A 15,914-nucleotide genomic window follows, 5' to 3' on the forward strand; every position below is an offset into this window, starting at 1 on the left:
CTCATGAATAAATAAATAAAATCTTTAAAAAATAAAACCTCCTATTTTGAAAACTCATCTCTTCTAGTACAAAAAAACATCCTAAAGCAAGTGAAGGAAAAAAGTAACTAGTGTAGGGCATTTGGGGAAGCCTTGTTAAGTCAATGAAAATCATATAAGATTGGGAAATGATTCATCAGAGGATCAAAAGGCAATCAAGCTTTGTGTTCTTAGAACTTATTTAGTAGACCTGTTTCCCTGAAACTCCAGGTGGGCAATTTCAAGGATAGAATTTCCCTCATCAGTCTGGCTCAACTCAACTCCCCTATTCTGCTGTTTCTGAATTGTGACTAGTTTTATTTATACCTTCTACAGATACTCATGGGAAATATTTTTCCATGAACCATATACTATCTCTAAACTATACACTTTCAATAGATGAGCCCAAAATCAGTGTCTGTCTTCCAATCAATAGGCTTGTCACCTCCTACTTTCACTAGTTTTCACTAAAATGAGTGAATTATGATAAAATACAATTTAAGTGAACAGAAGACAGGAATTTACAGGCCTGAATATGTTTTTTCCCTCTCTCTCTGTCCCCATCATAACAATTACCCTGATTCTGCAGTTCATCCAAGTCCATGAAGCGACTGGGATGAGGATTAAACCCTTTAGCTGCCTCTAATTCCTTCTCCCGTTTCCTTCGAAGTTCCTGTTCCTGGGCCCTCCTGGCCACTTCCTCTTGCAGTTCATCCAGTTCACTTTTGGAAGATATCTCCCCACCTGAATACAAACAAGGGAGAAGAAAAATTGTCACATTTCTACAACTACAGCTAAGCACCTGCTGCATTTATGGCCACTGCACTGCCTTTCCTTTGGAACTCTTGATTCAATTTGGAGTTCATGCTTTGGATAGTGCCTTCCACGTCAGATTCAGGGTGAGATCTGGGCTATAAACTATAATAACAATGATGATAATGATGACAAAGGTAAAATATTTATTGAGTGATTTTTTACAACAATAACAATGTGAAAACTAACATTTGTTGAGCACTTACTATGTGATGGGCACAGTTTTAAGCACTTTTATCTATATTATTTCATTTAATTCTCATGACAACCTCTGAAGTAGATACTACTATTGCCCATATTTTAGGAATGAAGAAACGGATTCACAAAGAGAATAAATAAATAAATAAATTTGCCCAAGGTGACAAAGATGGTAAGTGGTAGAGCTGAACTAAAGTCAAATATAGGTTAAATTCATGATCCATGATCTTAACCATTAGACAGCATTCTTAGTTACATGTTGCCACTAACTCATTGGGAAGCTTCAAGCAAGTCAATTTCTCAGCCTTAACTTCCAACATCTCTTTAAAGAGATGTGTCAACTCTCCAGTAAAAAAAGAGTTTGTAGAGGCGCCTGGGTGGCTCACTTGGTTAAGAGTCAGACTCTTGATTTTGGCTCATATCATGACCTCATGTTCAAGAGACTGAGCACCCTGTCAGACTCTGAACTCAGCATGGAGTCTACTTAAGATTCTCTCTCCCTCTCCCTCTCCCTTCCCCATGATCCCCTCTCTCTAAAGATAATAAATCTTAAAAGAGTTTGTAGGGATCGCTGGGTGGCGCAGCGGTTTGGCGCCTGCCTTTGGCCCAGGGCGCGATCCTGGAGACCCGGGATCGAATCCCACGTCAGGCTCCCGGTGCATGGAGCCTGCTTCTCCCTCTGCCTATGTCTCTGCCTCTCTCTCTCTCTGTGTGTGTGTGACTATCATAAATTTAAAAAAAAAAAAAAAAGGTTTGTAAAAATTCAATTTTATAAATGTTCATAGATGGAACCAAACAGATCTAAAAGGGTGTCTAAATTAAGTGAAAAATCAAGTGACAGAATAATATATATAGTATAAATTCATTTTATTAAAAAAAATGGTGGTAATAAGCTTATCTATATATTTGTATAGGCATAGAAAAAAATGTAAAAAAATATATACCCTGATGATAATACTGGTTCCTTCAATCTGAAGACGGAAAGGGCAGGTTACTAAATTATTGGACTTATTTTTACTCCTGTAATTTTTTAAAAGAATGATGAGGGATCCCTGGGTGGCGCAGCGGTTTGGTGCCTGCCTTTGGCCCAGGGCGCGATTCTGGAGACCCGGGATCGAATCCCACATCGGGCTCCCGGTGCATGGAGCCTGCTTCTCCCTCTGCCTGTGTCTCTGCCTCTCTCTCTCTCTCTGTGACTATCATAAATACATAAAAATTAAAAAAAAAATTTTAAAGAATGATGAAAATTATTAGATAAATTTTTTGCTCTCTGCCAGACTAAAATGATAGGATCAAGGGGCCCCTGGATGGTATACTTGGGTAAGCATCAGACCCTTGGTTTCAGCTCGGGTCATGATCTCAGGGTCGTGAGATCGAGCTCTGAGCTCAGTGTAAAGTCTGCTTAAGCCCTCTCCCTCTATCCCTCTCCCCCTACCCCTCCTGCTGCCTGCACTCTCTGTAAAAAACAGCAACAACAACAAAAAACAGGGGAGCGAGTATGAGGACACAAGGCACACTCATGAAGGGAAAGAAAACAAGGATACTGGACAGGCTAATATAGAGGCAGGAATAAGGATAGGTTTGACTTACTTATTCCTCAGTTTTGCCCATAGCCTTCATGTCTCCTTTTGTCATCTTAATTCACAGAACTAAACAATAAGAAATCCACTCCCATGAGGCTTCCTCTATACCATGGGGAAAAAACCCAGAACTTACTCTTCTTAGTAATGCAGGTGCTACTGACACTGTTCACCCTATTTCTGTTCCTTCTTGTTCCCACAAGGGCTATCCCTAAGTTGGAAAGAATAATCAGGCAAGCCATGATAAAGAGCAAAAGCTAGATAAATCCAAAGATGGAATGGCTCAAATGCCTCCATACTTACATACTGATGGAAAACGTTAAGTACAACTGTCCTCCAACTTCAAATGTGCTCATGTAAGGCTATTTTCCAAATAGAACTGGCAGTCAAATCCAGTACTCCCAATCCAGTGTCTTTCTGCTTACCTGAGAGGGGGAGATTCTTTGTCCAGCTACTCCTGGATGCTGTGGAGTCTGCCTCCAGGATACTACTGCTGTGAGACTTTGGGATGTGACGCCAGGAAGGTGCCAACCCAGCTGATTTCTTAGCACTTGGATCCCTTCAAAAGATAAACCAGAGTGTAGTGAAAATATTGGAAGGGTGATAACTTACAACATTCCTAGGACTAAAGTCCCTAAAAAATACAATAAAACATCAAACTAATATACAATTAAAGAATCTGTTAAATTACTTCTGAAAGTGGTTCCCCCATCTTATCTCACTTCATTCACATTTTGTGCATCTAGCAGTGTCTGACACAAAACTTATAATGAATTAATAAATATAAGCTCTCATATGTATTGCCTTCCTATTTCTTATACCTTTGTAGCCATCTTCTCATGTGTAAAACTCAACAGGGTCCTGTGTCCAGAGGATAAGCAGTGGGAAAAATATGAGGATGTGATTATCACCCTTGTGGAAGATAAAATCACTCTGTAAAGCAGCAACTCTGTTAAGGAACTTGCCTCTGTGGCAATTCAGTAGAAACAATGTATGAAGATCTGAAATTTATAAAGCAAACTGGGCCCTATGAACAGGGTACAATAAGCACTATTGAACTGTCAGTGTTATCTTAAATTATAAATATCATTGGCTTATAAAACACAGAAACCCTGTGACCCTTAAAAAAATGAGTATAGGGGATCCCTGGGTGGCTCAGCGGTTTAGCGCCTGCCTTTGGCCCAGGGCGTGATCCTGGAGTCCCAGGATCAAGTCCCGAATCGGCTCCCAGCATGGAGCCTGCTTCTCCCTCCTCCTGTGTCTCTGCCTCTCTCTCTCTCTATGTCTATCATGAATAAATAAATAAATAAATCTTAAAAAAAAAAGAATCGCTGAGTGAAGTAAGTCAATCGGAGAAGGACAAACATTATATGTTCTCATTCATTTGGGGAATATAAATAATAGTGAAAGGGAATATAAGGGAAGGGAGAAGAAATGTGTGGGAAATATCAGAAAGGGAGACAGAACGTAAAGACTGCTAACTCTGGGAAATGAACTAGGGGTGGTAGAAGGGGAGGAGGGCGGGGGGTGGGAGTGAATGGGTGACGGGCACTGGGGGTTATTCTGTATGTTGGTAAGTTGAACACCAATAAAAAATAAATTAAAAAAAAAGAATCTATCCTAAATGAAAAAATAAACAACTATTCTGTTTTCTGATTATAGAACTATAGGTTTTGATTCACTAATTTTTCCATCACATTATTTACTAAATAATTATTTTACATATAATAAGTTCTCTCCTTTCTCAAATGTCTTTGCTCCTTCTTCCAGCAGAGGGTGCTGTTGCCATAGAAAGTTGACAGAGCATCCCCCTTGCTTATTGTGGCATTATTTTCAACAGCCAAGAAATGGAAGCAACCTAAGTGCCCATTAAGAGATGAACAGATAAAGAAGATGAGGTATATATAAACAATGGAATATTACTAAGCCATAAAAAGGGAATGAAATTTTGCCATTTATGACAACATGGGTGGACTCAGAGGTAATTGTTATGCTAAGTGAAATAAGTCACAGAGAAAGACAAATACTATATAGGATTTCACTTTTATGTGGAATCAAAACAAATGAGCAAACAAAAAACAGAAAGAGAATCACAAATACAGAAACAAACTGGTGGTTGCCAGGGGAAAAAAGGTTGGGGGAAGGGTGAAATAACTGAGGGAGATTAAGAGGTACAAATTTCCAGTTATAAAATAAATACATCACAGGCATGAAAAGTACAGCACAGAGAATACAATCAATGATATTGTAATAATATTCCATGGTGACAGATGGTAATGGCATTTATTGTGGTGAGCATAGTATATAATATACAGATTGTTCAACCACTATATTATACATCTAAAACTAATATAACATGGTATATCAACTTTATTTCCATTTTTTTAAAAAGTTGATAAAGCAAAATATTTTGCTCACAAAATGGTAATAAAGTCCATTACTCCACCTATCTGAGTTGAAAAACCTCCTGGTGACTCACATTGCTGCAAGGGACAATGCCACTATTCAAAGGCCAAACAATACCTGCAGACACTGGAGCTCTCAGGCAGGGCTGTATCCAGGCTGACAGGGCTGTTGCTGTTCCTCTCACTGCTCTCATAGCCAGATTCCATTCGCTGTATTAGGCGAGGGTGCTGTTCTAAAAGGTGAGAGCCTGGCCGTGCTGGGCCCCAGGGCTTGCACTGGGGGCTTGGTCCACTAGCTTTAATGTTGTAAGCAGGTGGCTTGTTTAGTTCATCTGGTGTAAATTCTTTAGCTATCCCGATCAAAGGACAAGTAGGGAAAAGGAGGTGGATTTAGCATCTGCCTCAAATTAAGACAACCAACCCTTCCCTCCAGCTAGCTACTCATTCACTGAACTCCTATCTCCAAAAGGTTCAACATCAGCATAAAAATGGACCTTGCTGAGTCTACCAGAAAAATCCAGGTTTTTTAAATACATGAGTCAACTTTATTCAAAAACCCAATTCTTCCCTAATTATCTCCTCACCTGAATCTTCAGAAAAGGGGCTAAGCTGGGTATAGCCACAGTGCTTCCTTTTGTCCTTACTAAAGATACTGTCAATATTCAGAGACTCTCGTTTGGGTCTCCACGTTGGACGATACTTGCTAGAAGAACTGGATTTTGACTCACTGCTGGTACTCTCTACTTCCCAATCACGAGAGTGTAAAGACAGGTTCCTAGGAGGCTTTTTGTCAGTCTGGTCTCCTCCCTTCCCTACACAGGGAGATCCTAGGTTGGTCTGAGAAGCCAGGGATGGTCTGTTGTGAATCATATTGCTGACTGTCTCTTTGAAATCCCTTAGTCTATTGGTGCTGCTGGATGGTTTAGAGGCATTCCTAGGAGCCTGCTTCTCTTTCAGTGTTTCTCCTAAAAACACAAAGAATTAAACAAATATAAATGCTTAAAATGGATACCCAGACCCCAAAGTGTGAAAGCAAGGACAGCACTTTGATCAGGAAGGAAAAGTCAGTCTGTGGTATGACACAAGTTCACCAGAGTGAATGAAGAAAGACAAACAGTGCAGAGTGGCTTGCCTTCACTGTGGTACCCTGAGGTCTGTGGCTCATCACCTCTCCTCCTAATGCGGCCAGAGCTCCTCTTGCGTTCTATCAGTGACCCTTTCTTGGATGTGAGTTTCTGATTACATTCACTATCAGTCAGGTGTCCTGAAAGAACAAAGAATGGGGGTAAGCTAGTATCTGGGACTGACCTCCATACTCTTAAGAATCTAATCTCCCTTTGGGATTCATAGCAATGCCACTAATTTAGTATACCCATGAATCAGAAGCTATAGGGGCCAAGGTCATCTGATTTAAGTATAACAGGAAGCTCTCAATAGATAAATGTAGAGAAGCTCAAGTATTTCATGGAGGCTTCCAAATTTACAATGTCTCCTGAACAATTACCAGTCCTGATCCTGCTTATAATCTTTCCAGGTGACCCAGAAGGACACATTACTTGGTAATTTTTTAAAGGTGACAGTTTTAAAGATTGCATAAAAATGTCACGTATCAACATATTTTCACTCTCGTAAATAAAAGACAGAGCTTTCCTTTTATTTAGCAACACATACCAAGTAAAGCCTAATTTTTATTACATCTGGTATTATCCCAGGTGCCCCAGCTTTTGCTCTGATTGTGGGCACCTTTAATTTTCATTTCTAAACCGTCCTTAAATGTGAATCATTTTTTAAAAGATTGATTTATTGATTTGACAGAGAGAAAGCAAGAGAACACAAGCAGGGGGACTGGCACAGGGAGAGGAAGCAGACTCCCTGCTGAGCAGGGACCCTGACTCGGACCCTGGGATCATACATAACCTGAGCTGAAGGCAGATGCTTAACAAAATGAGCCACCCAGGCACCCTAAATGTGAATCATTTAAAAGGACACTTGAACTTTGAATAATCCTCAGTCCCGTCCCCAAAGAGTGCTGTACTGAACTTGGCTTCACCCAATCGCTGGGAAGCCCAGGAGGTATAGGCTCTTTTATATAACGTGTTCTGCTTCATGCCCCCATGATGGAAATGTATGATTTGATAAAAGCAAAGGTCAGATTCTAAAGAATATAATCATCTAAACTGCTGGAAGCCAATGGTGAATTAAACAAGAAAACAGGTTTAGAGAAAACCCTTTAGGTTCTCAAAGGTACCAAGAGCTAATTTGTTTTCATATTTTAGTATATGAAAATTTTTGTACATATTCAGGTATCAGCAGTATAGTGAGATGGCTACCTATTTTCAATAAATTACCAATGTAATATTTTATTGCTTTTATCTGGTCCTTTGTTACCTTGGGTCCAAAAGAAATATTTAAGAAAGGAGGAAGTCACTTGGAGCAACTAAATCTGCAAATGTACCAATGGGAGCATGCTCCCTGGCCCCCAGCCATTCACAAACTATTAACATAAACCTGACTCTCCTAGAAAATAAGCCTTGTTTATCCTGTTATTTGGCTTCTTTTTTTATTCAGTTTCATAAATACAGTCTTAAAAAATATCATACTTTGCAGCAGACATCTATGCAACAGTTATCAAAATAAATCAAACATGAATCTGACCAAACCTCTAGATCCAACTGCCAATTTACAAGAAACACAGAATAGAGAAACATGCTACTATAATACTATCAGCAAACTTTAGAATGTGGGGAATCTATAGGACAAAAACTACCTAGTTGTTCAACAATCAGCTTCAAGGAAAAAATAGAGGAGAAACCTATAGTTTAAAAGAAATATAAAAGACTTATCAATCCGTCCCAATGCGTAGACCTCACTTGAATTTGGAATCAAGCACACAAAACCATTAAAAAATTGTGACACTTATAAGATATTTGTGTATTTCAATAATTATTGGTTATGCATGGTTTTTAGGAACTATTAATATTTTTAAGCATGATAATGATTTTTTTTAAGATTTATTTATTTATTCATGATATATATATATATATAGAGAGAGAGAGAGGCAGAGACACAGGAGGAGGGAGAGAAGCAGGCTCCAGGCCGGGAGCCCGACGCAGAACTCGATCCCGGGACTCCAGGATTGTACCCTGGGCCAAAGGCAGGTGCCAAACCGCTGAGCCACCCAGAGATCCCCTAATAATGATGTTTAAAAGTGATTTCCTAAAAAAAATAAAATAAAATAAAATAAAATAAAATAAAATAAAAATTAAATGAAATTAAATTAAAATAAAAGTGATTTCCTGCTTTAGAGGTACATACAAAAAATACTTATGGAAAAGGTGAAATAATAACTGGAATTCAATTCAAAATAATCCAGGAGTGGGGTAAGTAGGTAGAAGTACAGATAAAACTAGACTGGCCATAAGTTATAATTACTGATACTAGGCAAGGAATCCATGGAGGGGCAGTATTTACTATTCTGTATACTTTCGAAAATGTTTAAATTTCCCTTTTTTATTTTTAATATAAAAATACTAATTCAAAGGAATACATGGACCCGGATGTTTATAGCAGCATCCTGTATAATAGCCAAATTATGGAAACAGCATAACTGACGAATGGATAAAGAAGATATGGTATATCACGTGTGTGTGTATGATTGTGTGTATATATAATACACATGTACATACGTGTATATATGATGTGTATATACACACACATTTATGATATGTGATATATGATTGTGATTATGATAAATACATACACACAATCATTTATACATATACATACACACATACACACACCATATCTTCTTTACCTGCTGGATATTATGGAATATTACTAAGTCATAAAAAAGAATAAATCTGGTCCTTTGCAATGACATGGATGGTACTAAAGAATATTATGCCAAATGAAATAAATCAGTCAGAGAAAGACAAACACCATATGATTTCACTCACATGAGGAATTTAAAAAACAAAACAAATGAGTAAAGGGGGAAAAAAGAGAGACAAACCAAGAAACAGTCTTAACTGAAGAGAGCAAACTGATGGTTACCAGAGAGGAGGTGGGAGGGGGGTGGATGTGGGAAATAGTGATCTCTTTAATGTGGATTAAGGAGTGCACTTGTGATGGGCACAGGGTATTGTATGACAAGCGCTGAATCACTATACTATACACCTGAAGCTCATATTATACTGTACATTAACAGCTGGAATTTAAATAGAAACTTAAAAAAAAAAAAAGCCAAGCAAAGAGTATGAACCACCAATCTAAAGCCATGAGCTCACTAATTCCCAAGTCTCTAAGAGTATGGGCACTGTTATATACATTAAGTGATAAACTTTTCATCTCAGCAGTGAATCACTCACTGTTCTTCCTTTTATGTCCTGTATTAGTTTTTTCCACTGACAACACATTCTTCTACAGACTAACAGAACAGTTTGAGAATGTCCTCTGCGTGGAACTCACAATAACAAACAGGCTAGCTTTCTTTCGTTTGCTTTCCTGTCCTTCAGGAAGCCCAGCAAAGTGATGAGCAAGTGTCCCATACCCATAAATATGCCCCTTGTCTCAAAGCCGCCTGCTTGAGATAAAGTCTAGCATGAAAACATGATGAGGTGCAAGACAACAAAGGCTTACTGAAATACTATGAGAAGGATAGGAATGAAGAATACAGCAGAAAAAAAAAAAAGCAGATTTTGGGATAAATAATCACATCAATAATCATATTACAATCATCCTTATTCACATGCTGGCGTTGAGAGGAATATGTGCAATGGAATATCATCATTCATTCAGAGTTGTGTTGTTTCTTTTCATGCCACCCAATTACCCAAGTTCTGGGCCTTTCTCCCTTTGCATGGCAAACATTTCTGACTTGCCCCAGCTTCTTTTTCTTGGGAGAATCTCTATGCAAGAACTGAATCAGGCAAGCAGAGTCCACTACATAACTCCCTACCTGTGTCCCGACTGCTCTGAGACGTGGAATCATTCTCCACATTATAGATGACTGTCCCCTGAGAATCAGAAGAGAAGTGACTGACCACAGACTCGTGGTGGGAGTGTTTGTAGGGATAGCTCTCCGTTGAAGAATCGGTTCGAGTGTCACTTGAGATGGAGGGCTCCCTCCCTGAGGGAAGGAGGAGACACATATGCAAAAGTAAGGAAAGAGAAAAGGACAGTGACAGAGAGAAGGCGAAGAGAGTTGGATGGCAACAAAGGTCCATAAGGCAAGAACTTCCTAGATGGAAGGGTGAGAAGGATATACCAGAGCCATTCTTCCCAACACCCAACTTCAGATAAACCCAGACATACAAACAATTCCTCCCATTCCTGCCCCTACCTTGCTGAAGCCCTCACTTTGCCTGCCACTGTGAAAAACTGTGGGGCTTTTAGAAAACCTATGGGGAAAAGTGGAAGAAAGGAAAAAGTTGTGAAAAGTAAGATCTATTTAGATGGAGAGTCCCAGGCCGACCTGGCATACATAACCAGTTGCTTCCCATCCCATAATTTTTGTCCTATACTGCCAGAAATGCCACTTTAAAAAATTTAATTGACATTGTAAGCATTCTTTATCTGAGAAATTATGGGGCTATTATTTATACTTTAGAGTAGATTAGTTCAATCAGATTAATTTCCTCTGAATGACTTGCTGAGATAAGCACAACAGTGGAAATGGGAGTTTGATTGAAGGGAGAAAAAGTAGAGCAGGTCTGGGTAGGTACAAAGCTGGGAAGAACACCAGGTATCAAGCAAGAGGAAGGTACAAAAGGGAAGGAAAAAAATTCCAAGGACAAGCGTCTTCTCTTTCAAAATTATACTCCAGGACAGTCCTAGATCTAGAAGAGGAAAATAATATTTCTTTTCCTCCTTTTCAGAAATCAAGCCAAAATCATTAGGGTTATATTTCTAATATATCATAAGCCTCTATGGGCTAGCCTGTGACGTTAGCCATGAAGCTACAAATTATTTCTACAGGAAAACATGATTTACATTACAAACAATCAAATTAGAAGTGAAAAACTGCTTCACAGGCCGAGGAATATTACTACTACACTTGGCATTTTATTTTATTTTTTTTTTATTTTTTATTTTTTTTATTTATGATAGGCACACAGTGAGAGAGAGAGGCAGAGACATAGGCAGAGGGAGAAGCAGGCTCCATGCACTGGGAGCCTGACATGGGATTCGATCCCGAGTCCCCAGGATCGCGCCCTGGGCCAAAGGCAGGCGCCAAACCGCTGCGCCACCCAGGGATCCCTACACTTGGCATTTTAAAACAAAAAACTCTTATCCCAAAATGACTAGTTTTGTAGTTTTTTCTACAAAAAAAATTATTTTTCTTGGTCTTAACGATTCAATGAAGTCACTGTTAAATTGAATCAGTCATCTTTACTAATATTAGAAGGTTAAACATTGAGTCTCTCTCAAAAACTTCTTATTTCAGTCTAAATCAACCTAATTGCCTTCTCACTTTTGAATCAGGGCCAGGTGACTTAGGCAACACACTCTTGAAGGCTGACAGAAGCAAAGCCTGGCATACCTTGGGCTTCAGCACGAGTTGGCACTTCTATCTCTAATGGATCCTCTTTCTACAAGATAGATTATGTGCTAGGCTCATGATTAAGTATGAGTCCTAACTGTCCAGTGATCACATTGGAAGGAAGAAGGAAGAGGTAAAGAGGTAAAGATTGCTCACCTGAATCTTCACTATCATAGCACGTCCTGCTGTAAGACTGGAACTCAACTTGGGGAGGCAGGTCCTGGGTGGACACAGGGGTACCCTGGGGGTCTGCATAAAGCAGTAGCAAAGGCTGATAATGCCCCTTGATGCATTTGGTTACCACATCCTTCCACTTGGGTCCAATCTGAACCAGAAAACAATCAGAAAAACATGACAGTTATATTTCATATCCACATTAAAACATATCTTTCTACTCTGTTTTTCTAAAGAAATACAAAAGATAAAAAGACAAGAATTGAGTAAAAAGATCACAAAAGAGACCTTAGACCTAAATTTCACGAAAATTTTGTTAAATCTTTTTTTGTTGTTGTTAAATCCTTTCAGAAAGCAATAAAACCCTGTAAGACAGGAATGATGAATAAAATTACTTTTATTCCTGTGAAACATCAATTCAGTTGTGAAATATAAATAAAAGTTCTCAAAGGTGAATATGCTGTGAGGGGACTTCAGCTGCCTTGGTGATCAATTTCTTTTCACAGATTAAAGCCCTTGCTTGAAACTTGCAATTCTGCCATTCTATAAATTATATAATTTTCTCCTAAATATTAAAATCACTTTTATGAAGCTAAAGAGCAAGCAGAAACTCTCACAGACTGCCCTAGAATAAGCGACAATCCATTTCAGAGTTCACACATGGCAGGACATAAAATGTCAAACTGCTTAGAATAGACAGCTGAGCCTAGGCCATAGCTTTGAGCTGGATTCAGCACTGCCAAAGAATGGAAAAGAGTGACAGAAGAGCCGTGAAAAGAACAATCCAATTAAATCTCTAAACTCACCTCTTAAACTTGAACCAATCACATTCTGAGATGGAGTGCTCTTGAAAGTCGAACAACCAGTATGGTGCTTATTTCATAACAGATGTTCATCAAATTTATAACTAAGTTATTATTTTAACTAATACAGGTATCCTTTTTACTTACAAATCTTATTTAATATAAATATTATGTTTTAAATAAAAATACTAAAGCTCAAGCGATTCATACAAATTGCCCAAAACTACAACAGCTAAAAAGAGATGGACAATCAAGAAATTGTCAGACTTTACTATTTGTATAAGACACTGCTTAATATCCACAGACTGGTGTAAACTACAATCAGGAGTCTCCTAGCTGCTAACCATATCTCAAGAAGCTTCCTAAACTCACCCAGATCACCTTAACTACTTCAGTCACAGATTTAGATAGTAACAAGTTTCCAGCTTTAAATACCATCATAGCCCCATTTTTCCCCCTATACTATCCCCAAAACATGTTAAGGCATTTTAGGGAGGTAACAATCAGAGAATAATTTGTAGCTGCTCTGGGACAAAGTATTACTCACTGATAACTCCAAGTCTGAAATTCTGAACTTCATGCTAACCTTCTAACCTAATTTGAAGCATCAGTACTGTCCTCGCTCAAATCAACCAATTAAGATATTTTCAAAAAATCAGGGATCCCTGGGTGGCGCAGCGGTTTGGCGCCTGCCTTTGGCCCAGGGCGCGATCCTGGAGACCCGGGATCGAATCCCACGTCGGGCTCCCGGTGCATGGAGCCTGCTTCTCCCTCTGCCTGTGTCTCTGCCTCTCTCTGTGTGTGTGTGTGACTATCATAAATAAATAAATATTTTAAAAAAATAAAAAAATAAAAAAAAAATCACTTTGCCAACTATAAACACAGAACTGTGCTGACTGCATGGTGAGAAGACTCACAGAAAATAATAAAATACACTGATCCTATCTTTAAGGAACTTGTCATCTACTGGAGAAGGTAAGACTGGTACTCTCATAATTTCAACAGGTAGATTAGTAAATAGACATCAAAATTATGAAAATAAACACTGAAAACAAGAAGACAAGTAGTTATCCTTAGTTTTTTGTTGCAGTCTCCAAACCTTCAAGAAGGGCTTGAATATTCCTACCTCCTTGACATGAGCATCATCAAAATACATCCATTTGCGGATCTTTGTTTGGAAAAAGAATGTAGAATAATGTTTGCCATAGTAACAGATCATTCCTACTAAGTACAGTTCAGACTGCTTGGCCCGGTCATCTGTCACTCTGAAAAACAGCTGTGAGGAAAGAAGAGAATAGAAAAAAGTCACTCAACCCTCTTACATCATCTCTCAGTAGACTCCATCATTTCTTATTAAGGTATTGACTTCCTTCTCCAATATTCAGTCTAAAATTTTTTCTAGTCCATATTAATCATCAGAAATTATCCTAAAAAGACAAAATGTAGGGAAAAGCAAGACAGATAGTAGCTGGTAAACTGGTAAGGTAGTGATGTTTCTTCATACTTTCAATAATATTTTATTGCTGGTGCTTATAGAGGAGCCAAGAAAGTTGAAAATACAAAACAAAACAAAAACAAAACACCCAAGTTTCAAAAGTTATTTATCAACTGGTATCACAAATATAAATTTCCTGTGGAGACCCTAACTAAGGGGTAAAAATGCTCTTAGGAGGGGCAATACCACCATGCTGGTTATCAGCATTTCAATTCGTAGACATCTAGCACTGCCTTAAGTTCTTTTTTTTTTTTTTAAGATTTTATTTATTTATTCATGAGAGACAGAGAGAGAGAGAGAGAGAGAGAGAGGCAGAGACACAGGCAGAAAGAGAAGCAGGCTCCATGCAGGGAGCCCGATGTGGGACTCAATCCCGGATCCCCAGGATCAGGCCCTGGGCTGAAGGCAGCACTAAACCGCTGAGCCATTGGGCTGCCCAAGATCTAAGAGACATACGAAAAAATTTGATGAAAAGGATGTTTGCCCTGAGAAACTTATGTGAATGAGAAAATCATTATAAAAATAAAACAAGGGAACCATAAAGAAGACGTAGACTATAGAAATTTAGAAAAAGGAGATTTACTTATGCATAACTTATTCATGTCAGAGATTACTTGGGAAGGAGACCTAAAATAAGACCCCAGACAGTTCATTTATTCTCAGTCATGGCTTAGTGACATTAAAGAATGACAAGGGATCTCCTTAGTCACAAGACTGGAAAAGAAAGAAACCAGTAGAAAAGAAACCACAGAATTTCTGGCTCTTCTCTTGAACTGAAGGAAAACACTGGCTGTACCTATACTAGAGCATGGAGCTAATAAGGTTAAGGATCCCAGACTTGAAGTCTTTCCCCCTATTCCCCTGAATAGATCCACAGAAAACCACTAAACCACTATATTCTCTTTCAAGCTACTTCATTACCTTCTCAACAGACAATGGTTCCTCACAGTAAATTTTGTATTGTGAAACTCAGGTCACTAACCTTTACCCCTTCACCTCCCATCACAGCTCTAGTTAGGATTGCTCACTACTTTGACCTTATTACACCTATAGTTGAATACACCTCCTCACTCTACACTGGTATAAACAAACCATGAGTAGGGTACACAAGAACTCTATAAATTGCTTGACTTTTATTAGTAGCCACGCTCTGCCCATTCTGTCTTTCAAGGCCAATGTCATCCCATTTTTTTCTAAAAAGCCTATGCCACCTACCCAAAGGAGGTATGTGAGCAGGTACTTTCATGCACATGTATGTGTACACATATAACAAGTATTTGTCCAAAACCCTGTAATATTTGTCATCTAGGACATACCTTTGTGTTTAGTGTTCACTGCCCTTAAGCAGTAATACTAAGACATAAGAACTCTTAAGTCAGATAGATATAAAGGTAACTAATACTCACATCACCCAGCTTAAGGCAGGTACCCAGGCTGTGAATGACATCCTCTGCCAAGTCTGAGTGGTCAGAGTCCCATACCAGCCCAATTGTGATAATCTGTGGTGCATTCATCAACACACGGCGAATCCGAATCCTTTCTCCACAGTTGCTCTGAAATACATATATAAAACTAGTTTGAAATGTTTCCCACTGGCTCTGCCTAAATTCCACTAATCCCAGGGTTCCCCTCCCCACTCTGAGCCCTACCTCTGACTTAACTCACCGGACAGTTCCGCAGATCCCCCATGGTGCTGGCATTTTGCAGCAGCTCACCAAACATGCTTGGTGAGGGTTTTTCTCGTCTTTCCAGCATACAAATAGCCTGATTGCTTCAAGATGGGGAATGGAAGGGAATGATGGCAGGAGTTATGCAGAGTTATAACTAAATCAAATAGATTATTTATGCAAACTCCTAACTCACAAGTTTGATTTTCTTCCACTGCCC

The 15,914-nt window shown here is 38.9% G+C and overlaps 1 protein-coding gene and 1 pseudogene across 20 annotated transcripts in view; one reads left to right on the forward strand and one right to left on the reverse strand.

Moving 5' to 3' along the window:
- USP54 (ubiquitin specific peptidase 54) overlaps positions 1 to 15,914 on the reverse strand; it is a 121,940-nt gene that overhangs the window by 22,845 nt on the left and 83,181 nt on the right. For 17 of the 20 annotated variants that reach the window (XR_005357962.1, XM_038534345.1, XM_038534347.1 and 14 more), the window contains 10 exons: positions 15,693 to 15,798; positions 15,434 to 15,580; positions 13,659 to 13,808; positions 11,712 to 11,880; positions 9,972 to 10,142; positions 6,147 to 6,278; positions 5,599 to 5,979; positions 5,133 to 5,364; positions 3,035 to 3,168; positions 595 to 762 (listed from right to left, as the gene is read on the reverse strand). Coding sequence is in view for 19 of the 20 variants with exons in the window: in XM_038534345.1 (XP_038390273.1) it covers positions 595 to 762; positions 3,035 to 3,168; positions 5,133 to 5,364; positions 5,599 to 5,979; positions 6,147 to 6,278; positions 9,972 to 10,142; positions 11,712 to 11,880; positions 13,659 to 13,808; positions 15,434 to 15,580; positions 15,693 to 15,798 (1,790 nt within the window). In the remaining variant the exon portion in view is untranslated. The remainder of the gene's footprint in view (positions 1 to 594; positions 763 to 3,034; positions 3,169 to 5,132; positions 5,365 to 5,598; positions 5,980 to 6,146; positions 6,279 to 9,971; positions 10,143 to 11,711; positions 11,881 to 13,658; positions 13,809 to 15,433; positions 15,581 to 15,692; positions 15,799 to 15,914) is intronic. The other 3 variants (XM_038534351.1, XM_038534353.1, XM_038534352.1) reach the window with 1 other exon arrangement.
- LOC111095487 overlaps positions 13,752 to 15,914 on the forward strand; it is a 62,619-nt pseudogene continuing 60,456 nt past the window's right edge.

The sequence above is a fragment of the Canis lupus genome, chromosome 4, assembly GCF_011100685.1.
Source record: "Canis lupus familiaris isolate Mischka breed German Shepherd chromosome 4, alternate assembly UU_Cfam_GSD_1.0, whole genome shotgun sequence".
Taxonomy (NCBI): domain Eukaryota; kingdom Metazoa; phylum Chordata; class Mammalia; order Carnivora; family Canidae; genus Canis; species Canis lupus.